This window comes from Strix aluco, chromosome Z, assembly GCF_031877795.1.
Source record: "Strix aluco isolate bStrAlu1 chromosome Z, bStrAlu1.hap1, whole genome shotgun sequence".
NCBI lineage: Eukaryota > Metazoa > Chordata > Aves > Strigiformes > Strigidae > Strix > Strix aluco.
Genome location: NC_133971.1, coordinates 35,137,631 through 35,158,962, shown reverse-complemented (window position 1 = coordinate 35,158,962; position 21,332 = coordinate 35,137,631). Strand labels below are relative to the sequence as shown.

At 38.1% G+C, this 21,332-nt stretch overlaps 1 protein-coding gene across 3 annotated transcripts in view; it reads left to right on the top strand.

Annotated features, from left to right (window-relative positions):
• TTC39B (tetratricopeptide repeat domain 39B) overlaps window positions 1–21,332 on the top strand; it is a 79,238-nt gene that overhangs the window by 19,998 nt on the left and 37,908 nt on the right. For 2 of the 3 annotated variants that reach the window (XM_074811743.1, XM_074811745.1), the window contains exon 2: window positions 6,818–6,852. In XM_074811743.1, the coding sequence (XP_074667844.1) occupies window positions 6,818–6,852 (35 nt within the window). Of the gene's footprint in view, window positions 1–6,817; window positions 6,853–16,968; window positions 17,240–21,332 lie in introns of those variants that run through there. The other variant, XM_074811744.1, reaches the window with a different exon arrangement.

Here is a 21,332-nt window from a genome sequence, read left to right as displayed (position 1 = left end):
TGAGAGTATTGGTTAAAAATTGTATTGAACAGAAAGAAGCCTTGGAGAAATTCTGTTAGAAACAATTTAATTTACAGTCTTCCAACAACAACTGTTTTTCCTCTTGTTTACTCAGTTAATTCTTAACATAATGCATGTTTTATTAGATACCTCTTAAAAACTAGATCAGTGTAAAAAAAAAAAAAAAAAAGGGCTTGTGAAGTCCAAAGTGTTTGTCGTTACAGCCCCTTCAACCAAAACAGGTTTTTAATTTTCTAAATCATCCCTTTTTTAAACTGTGTCGACTCTGCTCTAATTCTTTATTAGTTAAATATAATTTTTGCGTTTTTTTTTTGTTTGTTTTGGCCTTCCCCCCCCCCCCCCCCCGGTGTGTTTTGTTTTGTTTTCCTGGAATTGGTGTCATGTTAACCAGTTTGCAATAACCAAAGTCTTTCAGTTATTTGTTGCTTGCTGTGATGGTAGCCTTGGGCTTTTCTAGCAATTCTTTGGCTAAAGACTAAGAAAATCTCAATATTTCTATAATGCAGATGCAAAATGCTTGAGTAGAGAACTGACAATGGACCTAGCATCAGCCATACTCCCATGTAGCTGTACATCTGAGAGTTTTGCTAATTTCATTGCTGTTTGCTCAGGAGACTTTTCAGCCTCTATTAGCAGTTCTCAGTTCAGTCAAGTCAACTAAGGCGAGAGATGGTATGTTGTCCTTTCATATCTTTGGGTAATCTTCTTAGGAGCTTGCTTATTGCTGTAATGCGCAGTAAATTTTAAATGCATAGTGATTTTAACTTGTCACTGCTCTGGTCCTGGAGTTTAAAATTTTTAGCCAACAGTTTCTCTGAATTATTTTTAGTGTAGTCTTGGCTAAGGCTAAGGAGAAATGCATATTTATGAAGTTGCATAATAGAAAAGGAAAAAAAAAAGTGTATGTATTGGATTTTGTTCAAATTTTAATTTTTTTAAATATTCTGACCCATTTGGTAATAAAACTGTGTGGTGACTACTGACTTACAGAAACTATCTGGAAACTGGTTCTGTGGTAGAAACAAAAATTGTATGGAAATCCTCTTTCATAGTCTTAGTTCATACTATGAGTGTTGTAGGTCAGTTTCTTCTTATACCTCCCCCATTCTCTTTCCATAGTCATGTTTTTTTTTCTGTATTCAACATTAACAAGGAAAAAGAGATTTAGTCCATACCCCAACATGCAATGGATATGCTATTGTCCTTTCAGCAGGCTCTGGACAGTTTTAGCCAGAGGGAATAAGGTGCATCTCCCCTGACTTTAGAAAGCTGCTTCTGATCTTGTCAGTAACTAAGTTTTGTTTAAACTCTCTGGGAGTTTAACTCTCTGAGATGAATCCTTATACACAATAATTTTCATGTGAATGTAGTGCAAGGTGTGTTATTCTTTCCATTGGGTTGAGAAATTTAGACCTCTTAGTGAAGCCTCTTTACGTAGAATCCAGCCATAGACTTCCAGACTGGTGACAGGGCTTCCCGCAGGCAGGTGCAGGGCAGCATGGCTGTTGACAGAGGCTGGGTTTGCTGTGCTTTGTTTTCACCTAGCATTGATTTTTTTTTTTTGAATTTTTTTTTTTTTTTTGAGGGGAAGGATGGTATGGGGCTGAATTACAGAAGACAAAAGAGGATGAAAATAGTTAGATGTCCAAATTTCTATTTTAGTATGGGTACAAAAACATCAGGACTAAAAGCCTCTCAGTGTATGTGCTTGCTAAATATATAACTGTCTTCATAGATTCCCATGCTTTGCAATATCTTAATATGTAGGCTTTCCAGGGAGGGAAGGTACTGTTAAGTTTATAGTTCTTCAAATCTTCCCTTAAAACTGTGCGCTATTTAGTACCTACAAAATAAAGCTGTGACTAGACAGGTGAATGTATTATAGCAACAGTTTAATTTAATTCTGGCTAGTATTATTTCACCATTATCTTCTGTGGTCTCACTTGTCTGTTGAATCAATGTGCAGCCTTATTCATGTTATGTTGATATTTTTGAGATAAGGCTCCCCCCGCCACCCCACATCTAGAATGGACTCCAAATCATGGCTAGTGTTCCTAGATACTATTGGACTTGGTTTTCTAAAGTTATGTTGTTGTCAGAGGGGAGAATCTAGATGGTTAATACCTTATTTCATAATCATATCTTGTCATAAATCTGTATTTTAAAGAAATAGTTTAGATTGGCCAAGTTTGTCTACTTCACTTGGGAAAAAAGCAAATGTTTAAACATTTAGTTTGACAAACAAATTAGCAAACTTAAGACAATTTACAAAGAGTCACAGGATACTGTCTAAAAATTGCTTGAAGTTAAATGACTTCTGGCAGAAAGGAGAGTTCACTTTTGATACTAGGATTTCTGTAATAATCAGGGCAAGCAGTTACTTCCACTTGTTACCAGTGTATTAGAACAACAGTACAGTCACTGATAAACATCCTGTAGTAAGGGTCTTGCACAGAAGGTGAATTGTGGTCTGCTGTGAATGGTTTCTGCTCTCATTGCTAAAGAGTACAGGAAGTCTGGTCAGTTTTTCTGCACTAATACGCTGTGTCCATCTATATCTCTGATGTTGACTTTCTTGGATTTGCAAAACATGAGTATCTCTAAGTTGTGTAAACTTAATTCTTTTCAAACGTGCTCACATCTTGAAAATGATGCATCAAAAAGATGTGAAATAGTACAATAATCAATCAGGAAAAAAATGAAAATCATATAATTCAAGAAAGAGAATTCTGAGACAGCTTTATTTTGTCAAATCTTGTGCCAAACTTTTTCCCAAATTTGTAGAAAAGTCTGAATCGGTTTTTGTCACGCCATCTAGTGGCAGTTTTACTTACATGCATGTGTTTTAAATTCTTAGATTGTCGTGTTCTCTGGAGAAGGTGCAATTAAAATCTGTGGATTGTAATATTGGCCAGTGTCGTGTACTGAGAAACATGGTTGTTAAGCTGTTTCTCTTGGTACCGACTTAAATGTTAATATATTTGTTTTTCTGAGTAGAATATCTGGGGGGAAGAAAAAAAAAAAGCTGTGTTGCCCTTTTTTGGGGGGATTTAACTGCAGTTTATACTTCCTGAAGACTTCTGGTGAATATGTGTGTGTGGCTGTTACAACAAGGACATCCTGGAGCAGCGCCTTTGGGATTTGCTGCAGGATGAACCCGGGTCAGGTGAAGGAAATGAATGAAGGACTGCATTAACCTCAGTCTCTGTCAAGTCTGTCCAGCCATGTAAATAAAGGAAATTGTATTCCTACGCTAGCATCGTTAAAGTGTAGAGCTCACAAATATGGCTGATTTAGTTGCACACAACTTTAGGCTTGAAGGAACTTGTACACAGCCTGTCATCAGTGCTAAGTAAAACTGTTTAGCTTGAATTAAGTAATCTGCTTTGCTGTAGATTGAAATGAACGAGTACCTCTGGAAATTTGTTATGGCGTTTCAGCTGTGTCAGCTGGAAGTTGCAGTGTTGGGATGAAGCAGTTGAAGATGGGAACCTTACTTAGGCTTTAACCAAATGTGTAAAAATGTGTCTGTCCATGTTTTTGGGCTGCTTCTGTACTCTGAGGAATGGATAAACTTATATCAATCACTTGATTATTCTTTTCTTAATTGACATAATAGATATTATATGCATACCTATACGTGTGTATTGTGTATATTATATACAGTTTGAAGTCGTCAGAATGCTCTGTATTTTATGCAATACTTCAGTCTTAATTTTTTTCTTTTCTTGAAGAGACTTAATTTACAAGTAAAATTTAACAGACTACTGGAGAAAGGTGAATATGCTCTGAGTACTTCTGAAACCTTTTATATCTTGGTAGGGACATGATGAATCCCAGAACCTAATCTGGGAGGAGCTGTTCTGGGTACTTCAATTGCAGTCTTTTCCCTTAGACTTTAGGATGATTTTTTTCTGTAATAGGCATGGAATGGAGTATCAAATGGCTATGCTTCTCTTTTAGTGCTTTCAACTTTCTTCTATATATAGGGAATCCATGAGAGTCTGTAGAGCCAAGTACAAACTTGTGTGAGATAGTTAAGGAAATGAGAACAAGACGTCAAATTGAATACCTGTTTCGCATGCAGTAGGAATGAGAAGGCATGGAGAACTTCAGAAAAACTATGTTTTGTTTTGTTTTTAAATTAGCATAGAAGTAGCCACCTTCAGCAATGTTGTTTTTAGCTCCCTTGAGGAATGTCTTGAGAGACTGTGATTACTCCCTATGCTTTGGTATACAGGAAGAAATTCCAGGGTTGTACTTAATCTTCTAAATGTTTAGACGTGCATTTGAGCAGTGTGAATAACAGGGAGCAAAATTCAGTGGGAGCCAGGCAGAGTAGGCCCTTACCTAGACAGAGTGTGAATTATCTCTCCCTTTCTTCTTATACATAGCTACTGCTCTCAGGTTTGAAAGAGCAGGCAAGAGGTTCATGTCACAGGCATCTTTACTTGGTGTAAATGTTTGATTGTTACTGATCTTTATAAGTACCTGACAGTTGAAAGTACCTTGGCTTTTGCTTGTCAAGTTTGTTCTCTTAGGAAAACTGGAGGTGTGCTCAAAAACAAAAATATCAGTGTGTTTTGTTATTTATTTTGTTGAATTTCTACTCTTGTGTCTAGAAGTCGCTCAGGGAAGCAAACAGTCTTCAGAGATGCACTTTATTAGAAGACTGATGACTTCTGTCAGTGTCTGGGGTAATAACATGGGTAACAGAATGGGGTTCTGTTCAGGATCTTTGCTCCTGTTGGTTTCTGTTCAGCTTTTCAAAACCAGCTCTCTTCAGATCAGGCTTCGTTTTACTGGTGGCTTCTAAGTTGATTACTGTATTCTTCACAGTAGGTCTTGTTCTGACTGCTATAGTATTGTTGGCTGGTAAATTTAGCTTGAAAGAGAGCATTTGGGCAGTCTGTTAATAATATTTCTTTGAATACATTCATGTTACTCCTTGGCAGTGACAGCTGCAGGCAATAATGAATATGTGATTGCAGTAGTTCAAAGCTGATGCAGTAGCACAATGTATCTGTGAAGCATGATAAAAAGTCCTGTCCTTTTGCAACAGTTTGTTTCTTCTGATGAGAAATTTTTCCTCAGTTAAAAATACAAGTGAAGTAACATTTTCTGGGAGGTGGATCACAGTCACATAGTGTATTGCTGAATTTATCCTGTGGCAGAGAAACAGTAATGCATCATTAAAATGTTTGATTACTTATCAGCTGCGTTTTCTGGTGAGTTTGCTGAGAAGTGCAAAATTCATGAAGCATAGGTCTGTCTTCTGAAGTATTATTGAATGTTAGTTTCAATCTTATGTTATCATGCTTAAAATAGGTACCACTCAGACACTAATCCTCTACCTCATTGCCAGTGAGTCTAACAGCATTCAAAGTGTGTGCATTATCTCCACTGAGTGGACAACCTTGATGCAAGCTGCAGTTGGTGTTTCAGCAAGGCACTTAAGTTGTTTCTTTTATTAGTGTTGGTTTTGGTTTGAAAACTTTTTTTTGGAAGGTTTGATGCAAACACTGTAGTGCTTGTGTCATTGGTGGTTACGTACCCTGAGAATGTTGTGTGAGATTTGTATTGTACTCCTTTGCACACCAAGTCAGTGTTATTCCTGGGATATGTTAAAAATTAGAACAGTTTGTTCCATCATGCTTCCAGTTTTTCTGATGGAAAGAGTAGAAAGGGCAGTCGTAAGTAGGAAATAGTTTCTGTTTAAGGAGTGACTGAGTAAGGTAGCAGTCTTTGGCTTGGAAAAGAGATGATTTGGATGATATAACAAAGGTTTTCAAAATCATGAGTGTCAAGGAAAGAGCAGGTAGGAATTCATTCTTCAGTGTCTTTCAGTTCAAAAGCTAGGGACTGTTAAACGGAAGTAGTAGGAGCCAGGTTCAAGAAATTACTATTTTGCACAAAATGGGTGGCAAACCTGTGAAATTCCTTGCTAAGGTTATGACCTTATGAATAAAAAGAAGTCTACATGGGATCAAGGGGAGACTGGGCCAGTGCCTGGAACAGAGATCTACCGAAAATCACCAGAAGGACAAACCATATCAAGGCCTGGAATTTCTTGAGTTGCCAAAGGCTAGTAGAAAGTGTAGGACAGAGAGAAAGATGTAGGAGGGAGGGCTGTTTGCCCTGTTGCTTCTCCTACACAATTCTACAGACCAATTTTGGAACTGGATACAGAAATAGATGACCCTTGAGCTGAACCATTCTGACGATTTTTACATTTGTGCATGTCTTCCTTTATTTTAATTTGAAATTTGAATCTAGGTGGAAGGAGACATTCTCTGGGTGTCTGGACCAAGCTATTCACATATCTGTGTGAGCAGGCTGTATATACATGCTATCTGTAATGCATCCTAGTATATATACTGGCCAACCTGCATATCAGCTATATGCTCAGAACCCTTCATTTTTTTTTTTTTTTAAATGTATAAATATACTGGTCAGGTGGTGTATCCTGGATACATCAGATGTGCTGCACAAGCTCCTGAGGCATAAGTCTGTATTGCCTTCTGTGATATACATGGTGGAAGTTCAGGAGTCTGAAAAGGAAGAGGTCTTTGGTTCAACTGTAGTCTGATATGGTAGGCGTGGAGGAAATGTGTCTGTTTGGGTAACGATTTGTGCTGAAAGCATGACAGTAAGCTAGTGGACTGTGAATATTCTGATTTTTACTGTATATTGCAAAATTAAGTGCTATCTGGTAATAACTTTCTGCTTTGTTATGGAAAGAGTTCCAAAACATATGCACATTTGACTGAAATAGTATTTTTTTTTTCTTTTGCAGGAAAATTTTGAAGATGCCTTTGAAAACATCCCTGTGTAAGTAGAATTTTTTTAAAACATGCATTTACACAGCAATGAAATACTTCATGCATACCATTCCAGGTGTCGTGGTTTGAACTCAGCTGGTAGCCAATCACCATGTGGCCAGTTGTTTACTACCCCTCCACCTCCCCCCCCCTCCCCCCATCCCCCCCGGTGAAATAGGGGAGGGACAAAAAAGCAAAAAAGAAATTCATAGGTTGAATAAAAAAATAATTTAGTAATAGTAACAAAACAACAGGAACAATAGTAAGTCCAAAGGGGTAAAATACAGCAGTGGCTCACTAACTGGTGACCAGTACACAGCCCGTCCCCCCCAGCAGCGATCCCCACCCCACCAGAAATCCTGCCACGCCAACCGGGAAACCCAAACCGAAACGGGACGTGAACAAGCACTGTCCGCCTATATACTGAGCATGACGTCACACGATACGGAATGCTCCAGTGACTGACCTGGACCTGGCCCTCTAGCTGTGCTCCCTCTCAGCCCAAGGGAAGTTAACTCTATCCTGGCCGAAACTAGGACACCAGGGAAGCATCATTTTATATGCACTGACTACATTCACATTTTCCAGAATGGTTAAGGTCACCAAGAGTTGGGAAATGGATGTGTCATTAGGTTGATAGATGTGATGAAGTATTTGTTAACAAATGTGAAAGCTGTAAAGAATTAGAAATAGAAAATCTGGTAACTTTTAGTTACATACTGACAGCTCTAGACATTTCTGCATGGTGAAAAAATGATAGCATTAGTCAAAACACTTCGGTTCACACATTGTGCAAGACCATCTAAGCAAGATTTTCAAATTGACATTGCTATACCTCATAATGTACTGCTGCACAGATGTTTTTCACTAGTGAAGTGAGATATAGTCACTTCTCTGGCATTATATTTCATGCTTGAAGCAACACCTTACTTAAACTGTGATGGAAACAGATGATGCTGTTCATAAGTGGTTGTAGTTTTTCTGTAGGATTTTATTGCATTCTTGTGCCACAAAGCACGTGAGGAGACTTCTAGTGATATCCTCAGATTGCTAAAACACTTCTAGACCCAGAAGCAGTAACTTTGAGCTGAATTTAATTGCCAAAATTTCCATGGCCTTGGCAAATTATACTTTACAGGTTTGCCAGACTGTCTGTTTGTATTTTACCTAGAGCAGTAAGGTCTGCTCTCTGTGTAAAACTGTAGTTGAAAAACTAAACATACTGCTTCCTGAGATTCAGAAGGAAGGAAGTAAGAATCTGAAGTACTTGTTGAGAACGTGTTGAGAACTTTTCATGTTAACAATTACTTTTTCTTCCTTTGACACCCTAGCAGTAGCTGTATGATCAGATAACTTTTCTCTCTGGCCCTTGCTTTTCTTGGGAGAAAGTCAGTCTGTAATATTCACTTTATGAGAATGTTTATCCAACACTCATTCCTTTTAGGAGGTTGTTTTGTTGTTTTTATTGATATCTGAACTGGGCATGAGTGTTTGTTATTGGCATGCAGAGATTTGATTTGTTCTTCCTGAGTGTCATAGCTGCTATACAGAGACACTTTTTATAGTGGTGTAGAAGTTAGACTCATGTTAGTTTATTCTGGCTGGTACTGCTTCTCTCTGCAGTAACCACTATGTAGAAGAGTAAACACAGGATGATGGAGAGAATATTAGTGGGACAGAAACTGTGTTGTTACTTAACGTCTGTAGTCAAACAGTTGTCACTGTGGTTGTTGTCCTCATCCACTGGCCAAAAATACTATGCCTGTGCTGTTATATTGTTGACTGATTCTGGTATGTGTGTATTCTAAAACTAACTTTCTATTTGTTCAGGTTTCACAGCCTTTAGTTCAGCCTGTTTCAGTAATGTACGACCACCCATAGTTCTTGTTCAGGTGATCCTGCACAAGCCTAGGTAAAAGCACAGTGTGAGTAACCCCATTCCCTGAGATGTTACTAATGTCCTCCTGACCTACTTACCTCTCCTTTCACCCAGCTGCACCTGGGTCCCCCTCACTCCTGTTTTAGTAGTCAACAGGTAGCTTGATTTTTCAGCAGGCCAACAAACCAGAAAATTAAGTATTATAATGTAGCCTTTCTGTTAGTAGGTACCCTTCAGGTATTTCTGCATTACCTAGATATTTATTTTAATTGTTTCTTGAGTCTACTGCTTCTCTGTCAAATTTGAATGGTTGAAACTAGCCAATAGATTAAAATATTAAGAGCATGAGGACATATAAGTGGACAGTCGTCATGATTGTGTATGTTGTTTCCTTTGAAAGTGACGTTCCTAGGCAGTTCAGTTTGTGAATATTTGAGCAATAAGAGTAGGATAATCTCAGCTGGAATACTTGCTGCTGATGACTTGCTCTGTGTTTAGACAATTAGCTACTCTGCAGTTATGGAAATGATATAGAAATGTGTGTATTCTTTTGTATCTGGGCAGGATTCTTCACTTGATTAGACTCTCTCCTTTCTTAAATGTTTTAGAAGGTACAGCTATTTTTTAAAAGTGCCTAAGGAACTGAAAAAAAAACCTTGGGACTTTTTGTGGAAGTCTTCAATCTTACATTCCTTGAAGCTCTTTGGTTGCGGTTTTCAAACTACTCTGGTAGCTTGTCTGAGACGAAGCCTTTCCCAAATCTAGTGCCACAGAAGTTATTCTTGAACTTTCCCTGTCTATAATTAATGGTAGTTTTTTTCTATTAATAGTACAGTAGTAGAAATTTGGAAGCAGTATTATATTGAAGCAATGAATTACCAGAGGTTCAATCTTTTGGGAAGCTGTATCTATCTTTTTTGATTTTGCTTTTGATAACATTCATCTTAAAATTTGGCTATGTATCAATGTTTCAATCTCTCTTTATTTTGGATAAGAAAGTGGCATTGTAACAGATCTGATATGCCTCACATTGGTTTGAGTGGTTTGTTGTAGTTTGGTTACACCCAACTGAATGTAACTAAAATGTACCTTTTTTATAGAGAGTTTTGTCTACAAAGACTGTTAATGTCTACTGATGAGATCAGAGCTGGTTCAAATTCTGTCAGGTCAACTTGTTGGTTTAGAGAATTTGGAAAGTGTGTGGGAACCATGTCTTCATAGTGTTTCATAAACCACTCTAATACTTCCTGTAAAATATACATAGAGAATGCTGCTCTGTATATTGCCCCAGTAAATGATAGCAAATGGTTTTGCTAATTTAACTTGGTTTTATTGGGCTTTATTCCCTGAATATTATTGCTTAACTGTAGATACCAGGTTGTTCAGGTTATATGTTAAAAGGGCAATGAGTTCTCTTAATAGGGTAAAATCTTTCCCTAAATCTGAAGTGCTGGCTGTCATATCTGAGGACAGGTCCAGGAGGAAATCAATCTTTGCTCTACTTGTCTAAATGCATTAGATTCTTTATCTGGACTGTTTTTTGTGATTTTTTTTTTTTTTTCTTTTTTCTACTCATGGTGGCTGCTGTAGGTATACACAGCAACTCCAAAACAGTTTTTGTAATGAGCCCACAATACTTGTTTTGCAAAAGTGTGGAGGGACCATAACCCAGATTGGGTTAGATAAACATTAGACTGATCTACCTGTAAATGCAGTTCTTTACTCACTGGTGCTGAAGCGAAGAAGAGGCTATTACAGTAGGTTAGTCTGCCATTTTGCTTAAAGCAAGCAGTAGCATTTCACCTCATATCTTCTCTGCCAAAGAGAGTTATTAAGTTTTCAAAGTACTGGATTGGTGATAAATTTTGATATAGCATTTTCAACCTTACAAAGAGGATAGGTGGGATATATGTGAAAGTAAATTTGCCATTACATGGTTATGTTAACTCAGAACGGGTTTCAGATTAGCGTATGCTGTTGTAAAAAGAACAGAGTAACTGGAGACAAGTGGTTCTTTCTGTTTTGGAAATTCAAGCCTCTGCCAAGAAGTGTTGTGGTGGTAAGCTACTTCTTACCAAATGTTTCCCCATGTTTCCAATGAAGTGTCTGCTTACTTTAAGTTTTGGACAAATCTGTTTCACAAGGTAATGGAATACTGTTACCTGCCAAGCATCTACAGGTTCAAAACCATACATGGATAGAAGAAACTTGTGTGTTTTGTTCTTTTATTTAATTCTTGCTAAAAATGCTTCATTAGTACCTCAATCAATCCCGCTGTCTGTGTCACTGACAAAGATGTTGAACAGTGCCAGTCCCAGTACTGACCCCTGAGGAACACCACTCTTCACTGCTCTCCACTTGGACATCACGCCATTGACTGCAACTCTTTGAGTGTGGCCATCCAGCCAATTCCTTATCCACTGAGTGGTCCATCTGTCAAATCCATGTCTCTCCAATTTAGAGCCAAGGATATTGTGTGGGACAGTGTCAAACTCCTTGCACGGTTCAGGTGACTATAGATAGATGGCTATCCAAAACCAAGCCCTTTTGAACTTAATCCTGTTGAAGGAAAAAGGCATATGCAGAAAGTTGAATCTATCAGTAGATGATTGTTGCATCCACATCTCAAAACGTTTTGGTGCCTCTACAAAAACAAATGAACAAAATGAAGAAGATGGCCAGAGATACCAGAGAAACTGCTGCTGCACTAGGGACTAATTGGCTAGGGAAGGTTTTCAACACACTTAAGTTTTCTTTGTTGGTGTGGCTAACTAGCCACCTTCAGTCTTTGATAATGGTTGTAATCGTAATTGTTGTAATTTGTATTATTATAAGCTGCATTGAGAGCACTGTAATGAAATCCATGTCCACTCCCTTAAACCCTGCCCCTGAAATGAATGTTCCTCTAAATCCCATCTGTAACATTGACGTGTCCCTAAAATTGACCCATGCAATTGATATTCCCCGCACCCTGTCTGAATGTTAGATGTCTCAATACAACTTTAGGATGGTGCCCACCTGTTTGTCCATTGTTGCTGTAAATTGTTACTATAATCTTGGTTATTGTTACATGTTTTTTGGTTTCTATTGTTGATTGACTGCTGATTGCTAACGATATATTTTAATAGCTGAAGGAGATTTGAAGAATGATGATCCAAAGTGGCATTGTGGACCTTTTAACTTAGGAGGCAAGAGGTGTCTGCACCACTCCAAAGGAACTGGTCAGATGACTGGTCACAGGGTGGAGTGTGGCAGGAGCACAACACACCACCCCACCCCCACACCCCACCCCCAACTCTCCGGTGCTAGGGTATTTAACATGGTGGCTGCCAGCTCAATCCTCTGTTCCAGGTAATGGGTCTGCTCTCTCTCTTGGCTGTAACTCTGCTTCCAAACAAACTGTTTTCAGCTGCCTCTCAGAACTACCCCATTCCAACCGGTGGTGATACTTACGCTGGTCCTGCACTTGTAGCAGGCAGGCACCCAGGATGGCACAAATAGTTCCTTTCCCCTTGCCATCTTGCTTATCTTCACGGCGTTTCTCCACTGTCCCCACAGCTGCTTCAGGCTCACACCACTACTCCTCTGCCCACTTCATTCCCAAGGGAGAAGGATCACAACTGTGCCTCTGTAATAATTCCTCCATTGGTACACCCTGCTCGCTGTGCCGATTAAAATGTTAGAGGTGTACCAAAGAGACTTCACACAGATAATAAACTTGAACAACTTTAATTTGTAACCAAATCCAAACACCTGAAACCAGTGAGATGACTGCGGTAACCAAAACTATGCTCTGATAACTTTTAACAGACTGGTTCGGTGTACCAGTTGGGGAAGTTGTTATTGCACAATGACACAGAAGCATGACGACCTGTAAGAATGACAACTCCAGCGTGTGCACACAGTCACTCACTAAGGGGGAAGCCTCCACTCAAGGGTACTCAGAAGATGTAATTGCTCACACAGAGGGGGTGAGGACTCACTCAAGGATATCCAGAAGTATTCACTCACCAAGGCAGGGTGAGGGCATTCAATCCCGGGAAGTTTCCTTGGGTGGCTTCCCAGTCCCAAGAGGAGGGCTTCTGATCACAGACCCAGGACTCCAGGGAGAACCACTTAAAAGGGATCTTTGGCAGGGGCCCCATTTTATAGACTGGTTGGATCTGAACTGTATTCATATACAGTCAGTGTTCTAGAAAACTATGTTGACTGAGGTTTCATAGGCTGAGGGCCTTGTCTGCTGACCAGGGGTTCCCCCTTCCCTTTTCCTGCCATGGAGTGGGTGTGGTGGATGCTGGTCTGCACCTGGCCAGGGTGCACATGTGACAGCAACCATGGTGTACTGCCAGAGGCGTGAAAATAAGGGCATGAAGGAGCTGGCGACCACCATGTTAAAAGCCCTAGCCCCTGTGGCGGGTGTGCTCCTGCCACAGTAAATTTGTCAATTATCTCTTGTTGGTTTTACAAGAAGAAAGAGGTTTGAGTTCTCAACAATTTTATCCATCACCATATTATGCCTAGCATGTACAGACCTTGTCACTGCTATTTTGATTTCTATATGTATTTTATGCTCTAAAGTCAATTTGTGTGAAATTTTAATTGTATTTGGATTTCCTTCCATCTCATTTTACTTACTGTTTCTTAAGATGTCATCTGTATGTGATGGGAATAAGTTCCCATCAAGTTGTTATGCCTTTTCCATGGTACTGGTTGGCATGCTATCTTTTTCTTTGAGGTAAAGGCAAGATGGTGTTTTCAATTACCACCCCATTATCGGAGGATTATGCAAATGAATAACAACGTTTAGAGTAACTGTATTATGGTAGCTGCCTGCATATGTTTAGAGAAGATGCTTTGTACTTGTCTTTGGGAAGAAACAGTCTGCCTGACTGATCCAAACAGTTCATATGCAGAGGAAGTCCTCGTGTTATGCTATTTGCGTAGAAATTTCTGGCAGCAGACCCTGAGTTGTGGTACCAGTGGAAGGATAGTGAGATCTCATTATAACACATTTAAAAAATGAAATGGTGAAAAGGTGGAAGCTAGAATTCTGTAGTAAACCAGACAGGTGATCTTTGATGAATAGTGGAATTCTTGGGATTTTTCTATCTTTATCAGTTTCAGTAGGAAGAGGCATATTTCATTGCTATGTTATCATTCTTCTTTTGCGTTTTCTTATCCAAAGCTGGATGCTGTTAATCCTTGATCCTACCAAAGCAGCTCTGTGTGGTATTACTGGGGTGGTAGATTAAGGGCCAGAAGTGTTTAAAGAAGTTAGAGCAGGTTATCCTTGTAATCTCAGAAGTGTAGTTAAGATTTCAGTTATACATATGTGTCTGTTTTGTCAGTGAATGAAATTGAATAGCTGAGCAAATGTCCCTAAATTCAAATTTGAATTCAAGGAGCTGAAAACTTTTAAAAACAGTACATGTCTTCAGAACTTTGAACTCGAATTCTGACATTGTCTTAAAATGCTGAGAAACAGCTGTGACACTTTAATTGATCAGAGTTTTATTTTCTTATGTTTGGTCTTCAAGGGGGGAAAAAAGTCCAGTAAAGGTGATTCTTGTATTCAGTAAATAATATTTTCATAGCTACATAAATATGACACAGTAGCTACTTTATATTGTCAATCTCAAGAATTGGAACTGCAGTAGTGAGATACCAGCCTCATCTCATTAATCCTTCTCTACCCTAAACAGTTCTTGGGTTATAAATTGTTTATGTTTGAGGGGTTTTGAGTGGGCAGTAATTCTATAATTCCTAACTCTTCCATATTTATTGCAACTACACCTTTTGCCTCTGATGGGAGGTTTCTCTGTATGTTTGTATGTAAGTAGAAGTCTTCAGGCCACATTGTGGAAATTTTTATGTTGGTATCTTCTGCTGACTTTGAAATGTGCAATTCCACCTGTGTCCATAGCTTCTTAGGAAATAAGGAGGGGGAAAAAAAACAACAACCAAACATCTCAGGGACATTCTACACAGAACTTCCTGAAACTCTGCATTTCTTCCACACCATGTTACTCTATTCCAAGCCTTCACTGAAAGGCTGGTGCACAGAAAGATACCACAGATGGTTTTCTGTAATCCAGTGCTTGACAAAAGAAGTTTGTCTTAATTGACCCTAAATGTTTGGGTTGCTGCTTGTGGCTTGCTCTTCCATGAAAAGTAAATTAACACTGTGGCATTTAGTAAAGTCACATTATATTTTTGAGGTGCAGGTTCCTGGAGACTTCTGGAGTCTATTAATTATCACGTTGGAATCTTGATGTGCTGGGATACATGATCTACTCATCACATCTGTGTTTTCTTTCTTTAAATTTCTTTCAGGAAATTGGTGTTTATCCTGTGCTTTAATGAAGACTTTATAATGCTATTTGCAGTCATGTAACTCAAGAATTGCCTTCTCTGAACAACTTCAGAGACTTTGAAAGGGATGTAGACTCTTAATGTTTTGGATTGGTGGTACAATCTTTTAAGTCATTAGTGCTTTAGATAAGAAAATGAAAAGATGAGCTCTAACTCATAGATGAAAAAGATAAAAAACTTGTAGGCTATGACTTGCTCAGATATTGAGAAGGAGGATTGTTTTGGGGGAAAAAGGATTGAAAACCAGATTTGCCACATTCTTTATTTTAAACTATCAAGCAAACAAAAACCTCTCTGTTCTTTAACAATGTTCTGTTTGGGTGGTTGTTTTTTCCCTCTTCCCCCAGATGTTGAAAACTGTTTCAGAGCATTTTGGGAAGCAATCTGAGTGGAAGGTGGCTTGAGTGTGTATTAGTGGGTTTTTCTTTAAGACAATCCAGGGAAAGTTTTGAACATGTGATGCTATTTGTAGACAGAGAGCTAGCTTTTGTCAGTTTTGTTGAAACGTGCTCCCGACTCTTTATCAGCTTTTACTGGGAAATGCTTTCTGAGGCCTCGAGTGTGGACTGCAACTTACGCTGAGTTAAAGACAGAAAATTGTATGTCTTTTTGTGAGCAGAGTCAGTTTTTATGTGACTGCTCAACCTTGATTCAAAACTGGTTTACCTTTCACATGCAATCAAGATGAGTGAAATTCTGGCACTTTGACTCTCCCTGCCCCAAGTAATGTTAATATAATAAGTGACAATACCCATAAGCACTGCTTCCAAGTCATGTCGTGGAGAACTCGGATATCTCTGAACTCCTTGGTCTTTAACACTGTCAGGCACAATTTCAGGGAAAAGGTAGAAACATCCTGAGGTGCTGTTGTCCATAAGTTAGAGCTGTCAGTGTCATCTCTCACCTGCAAAGCCTGTGTTACCTGATCATAGCCCTTGGTTTCCTCAGGCATTTTAGGAAATACTCTGCAAATCTTTCCACGTATGTTGCATTCTTGTGTTTTCAAAAGTAAATTGTTTAAATAGACTGGTTTGATGTATTACTGCTTTTATTACTTAGCACTCATCTGAAATGAGTAAATGCAAATCTGTAGTTTTGTGCATTAAGTTTTAAAGGCTTTCTTTGAGGCATTTTTGAGAGTAAATCTCAGTTCATGATTGTAAACATATCTAGGAATAGGTACTATTAGCGCAGGTGGTATGGATTTAAAGAAACTTTTTGAAGGTAACAGTGGAGGACATAGTTTAATTTTCTGCTGCTTAGTTTCCCTGTGCTGAGCTTTCCCATATTTCATCTGGAGAGATTAGACCAAGAGGATGAAACTATCTCTGTTGCTTCTGACTCTTACTTCCTCCTATTGCTGCTGATATTCATGAAGATAAGTGTTTATTAGCTGCTTCTCCATGCTATTGATTTATTTTGGTCATGGGACTCTAGCTAAAAATTTGGATTTCTGGGGGAAAAAATGTCAAAGGGTTAATAACAAAAATTATGTTAATTTGTTTCAGTACTGTCACATAATGAAAATCAAACGTGAGCTAATTAGTTCTCTTCAGTGCTGCTTGCTACCACCTCTTGTATGTTTGATTTATTTTTACTGCAGTTGCATTAGTATACTTGTCCTTTTTTTGTCTGACTTTAATTGTAGCATTTTTTTAAAATTTTTATTCAGAAAATACTGAGGTAACTCCCTTTTTGCCTTTAAATATAAATCACTTTGTGTTCCTCATGTCTCCATTTTCCTTTTGCAGTTAGGAGTGATGGATTAGAACTAGGCTGCAGCACAGATTGGGAAAATCTCCCAGCATCCTCTTCCCGCAGAGGCATCAGCTTCCAGCATTGACTGTAGCTGCTGCCACTCTAACTGACATTTCTTTTGAATTCGGCTATGGAGAGTGCCTGTGATGCCAGCTGCTGGCTTGTGAACTTTTATCCTTTTGTTATTTTTGCTTGATAACTCATTAATGAAACGTCATGGATATTGAGACATAAAATAGAATCAGTTTTCTCTTTATGCATTTCTTCTGTGTTGTTTTTTTTTTTTTTTGTGTGTGTGCACGGTGGAAAAAGAACAGGGTGAGAGAAGCAGCACTTATATTTGCATGAGGACTATATTTACATACCTGAAGTTAGCTGAATTAATCCTGTAAGTATATTATCTCTGCCTACTAGTCCCTGAAATTATGACTGTGGTAGTTAGATTTATGGGCTTTTATCTGTGATAAATTTACTTTGGTAGGTATGTTAAACACTTAAACTACAAAAAAAAATTTTTATATGGATTTTCTCAAAGAGGAGAGGAAAATGATATATTCGCAGTGGGTTTATGAAATAATTGTTTTTCCTCTGCACTTTGCATTGCTGAACAATGCTCTTAGAGAGCAGAAGCTTCTCTGCTGATGTCAGTGCTTAATCAGCTCGGATGCTGTAGGTTGTAGAACACCGCAAGGTGTGTATTTTGGGATGCCATACTTTAAAATCTGGTAATTAAGGACAGTATCAGACTTGTAGTTATTTTCTCAATTTATAGAGTTATTTCTACTCTTGGTAGCTGTGCGGATTTAACCATTTGAGGTTATACAATTTTTGAGTTAAATATAAATAATTTTTTTCATGGGATGCAGTTCTTTGCTGTCTAAGTACTAAATGTTAAGTATAATACAGGGTACTTTTACAAAATTTTAGTAATTTAATGTCTCCAACATTATGTATAAATTCACGGTGTAATAAATTCCAGTAAATTGGTCTGAAGTTTAGGAAGAGTGTCTTACTAGGATCACACTGTCCTAATTGTCTCTTTGGATCTGAGCCAGTATTTGTGTGACGCAGTGTTAGTCCCATAAACATCTGGCCTGATCTGGTGTCCTACTTGCTGCATGATTTACTTCTTGTTTTTTCCATAGCAAGATAAGTGAAATTTTTATTCGTTTTGTGTAAAACTGTCAGTGAGCTGTCATTAGTATTTATATATGCTAGCTCTTTCAGGAGGATCTTTTTCAACCCATTTTCTTGTCAGCATGTCTGTTCAACAGGGAAACATTGAACAGATTAAATTTTTTTTTTTTTGTGAACCTCTATTTATCTTTATCTACATATTGTATATTAAGTTTTGGCAGTATCGGTCTCTGGCATATTCAGGTGCTCATTTTTCTACACAGTATTGCCTGTATTGACCTCAGCTGGATTATTTGATATAAACTATTAGTCTGATAAGGTGTATTCAAACATAGTAAATTCTCTGTTTAGTTGCAAAGATCTCATGTTGAAACATACATCTAAAAATACTGTTGAACCACTGAGTTCTATTAATAAATCTGATAACAACCTTTTATAGTGGTGTGCATTTCCCTTAGTGTCCAGCAGAACAGCGTAAAGCAGATTTTTCTCCTACCTGCAAACCAACACTGACATTGCTTTGTTTTTTTCTTTCCCCTCCATCAAACTGTGGTCACTTCTAAATACCCATGATCTGATTGTTTTGCTGACTGTATTTAGGATTACATGTATTTTGCAATGCTGTGTCAAATTCATGCTTGAATAGCCTGATACACTTGATTATATCACAGTCACTTTAGTGATCAGATAAACTGTATGTGCATATTTGGGTGGGTGAATAGTAACCCAGGTAGTTGTTATGTGTCTTTCTTCTACAATATGGCTGATTCATTATGGAAAATTTGCGTCTAGCTTACTGTGCATGTGCAGTGCAATTTGCTGTTGAACTTAAAAAAACTTGGTGTCAGATGAAGCTGCTGATGTTTCTTTTTCTCTTTGGGCTGTAAAAACCTGACTTGCAATAAATTGATTATTGGCTTATGGAATCTGATCAATGGTCAGTCCAAAAGTGAAACATTTGTGAATTCTTATGTTTCTTTAATTAAAAAAAAAAATAGTGGCTAGAAATGTAGCCTGTCTTTTTGTGTTGTTCAGAGGGGCTGACTGTGATGTTGGCAATGGTGGGTGCTGGTCAGCCAGTACAATGAGTTTAGTCTTGGCACTATTTCCTGTGGCACCTCAGATTCAAGCAGATGATCAACTTTGCCTTGGTTTTCTTCTTTTGCGCTTATTCAGTTGCTTTGTTGCATCTGTAGAGTAATAATAATAGGTGAGGATAGAGCACTTGGTATTTTCTTGTGGTGTTCAGATACTGCACTGATAGTAAATATACAGATAAGCAAATTCCATGTTTTCAGTAAGACAGACCGTCAGGAAAGTTCCTTTATCTCATCACCCCTCCCTGCCGCCTCAGTTATGGACATAAAGTAAATGTTTGAAAGCAAAACATTTTGATCACTTTCTCATGAAGCAGCACTGTAGGTGCTGGACTCCTTTCTAAGTAGAACAAAGACAGTCCTGTGCATGTCCTTAGAGTTCGAGATCACAAACAAGACTCACATGCAGAATGTAAAGTAAAGAAACGTTACCGGTTTCCTGACAGGTGATGGTCAGATGTTTAAAGGTTAAGGTCAGATGAGACACTTAAGAAGGAATTTTTATTTGTATGTAAGGTTTTTGGTGCATTTGAGGGTTGTTTTAATGCATTTTATTCATGACAGTATTACAAGTATTTGTACTGCTGTGAGTAGTAATAATTCCTAAAATTAGAACAGTTGTCTCCTGTGGCTAAGTATGTATCTGTGAAGTTTAGAAAAGCTAAAATTAAAACTCGCTTTTCTAAAAAGGAAGAAAGGACAAACACCCCTCCCAAAACACCAGAGCTTTATCTACCTTCTGTCTACCTCATCGTTAGATTTCATGTGCCTGGTAAGGTATAATGATTGATCAGTTAAAATGCTCTCATAGTGAAATTCCAATAGTCTATGAAAAGTTGTCAGTTTGAACTTTTTTTGACAGTGCTAAGGTAGAGACAAAAAACTGTAAAGTCATTCTCAGCTCATTTGCATGCATATAATTTTAATAATTGTTCAACACGGCAACTGCTTCTATTTTTCTCACTCGGTTACCTCAGTTCTTACTGTCTCTGTTTTTCTGAGAGCTCAAACTCCTTTTCTATAGCTGTTCATTTTGAAAAATACAGGTTTTGATGCTTTCCCTTTATTATGTATACAAATGTATAATATTAGCTAGCTACTGTTTTTTCCTTTTGCTTTGCATCAGCATTTCTGCCACAGCTGTAAGATGAGGGAGAAGAGAGAACTTAAGGTAAAAGAACCCCACAACCCAAAATCAACAGTAATCAAAATCACAGACACAACCAACCGAAAACCCCAACGCTATTAAAGAAAAGGAAAATGCCCTTGGTAGTGAGGTTGCTTGGTCATGCAAAAGATAGTATAAGCATAACCCTTGGTAATGTGACAACAATCCAGCAATTCACTGATACAAATTTACTGGCTAAATGCTACTATCTCATAGTCAAGTAGCATTGAGGAGGAAGGTGCAACCTCACTAGGTAAATTGCTTTGTAGCATGGAGTTTGTGTGTGGATAGGTGTCTTCAAAATTCAGGTGAAAGCTACTACCCAGGATGGGCTTGGGTAAGACCAATGCTGTTTGCCTCTGTCTGCTATAGAAGGTGATTTTTAAATATAGCATGCAAGAAAGTCCTGAGAGAGGAAAAAGTGAAAATAAGCCCTAATGGTTTTGCCACAATACCAGGTTGTGTAAACTAATATCATTTAAACTAAATGACCACTGTAGGGGGTGTGTGGCTTTGTGTGGGGTTTTTTGACTGGTTTTGTTTGTTTTTAAAAAAACTGCCTGTTGTTGAATGGATCGTAATATGGTAAGCTTTTAAAGTAATTTCTGCCTGTTTGCAAATTTGGCTAGCACAGCACTGGATAGTTTTGCTGCCAGTTGGGTTTCCTTAAATGAATGTTTAGCACACAGACTACAGCATGCGTTGGTGAAGTTCTGAAACAGAGAAGACACTACGCCTTCAAAGGAATAAAGTCTGTCTTGCATCAGCATGAAGCTTTTTTCAATGCTTCCCATAAGCTGATAACATTTCTGTTGAATATATGGACTACACAATTTTATTTAGCTAAAATTCATGCTTCTCATAAAAAGAGATGTGTGCATAATGAATGCAGAATCTGCTGTGGAGATAAACTGTAACTAGTGGATTTACTGTGTAGGTAAAAAAAAGCATTTGCTATACTGATCAGATAGTTGTTTGGAGACTTTCTATATGAATGATGATAATAACCTAGGATAGGAAGTGTTTTATGTAAATTGGAAATAAATTTTAAACTTCTAGGCTTATGGTTTAAGATTTTT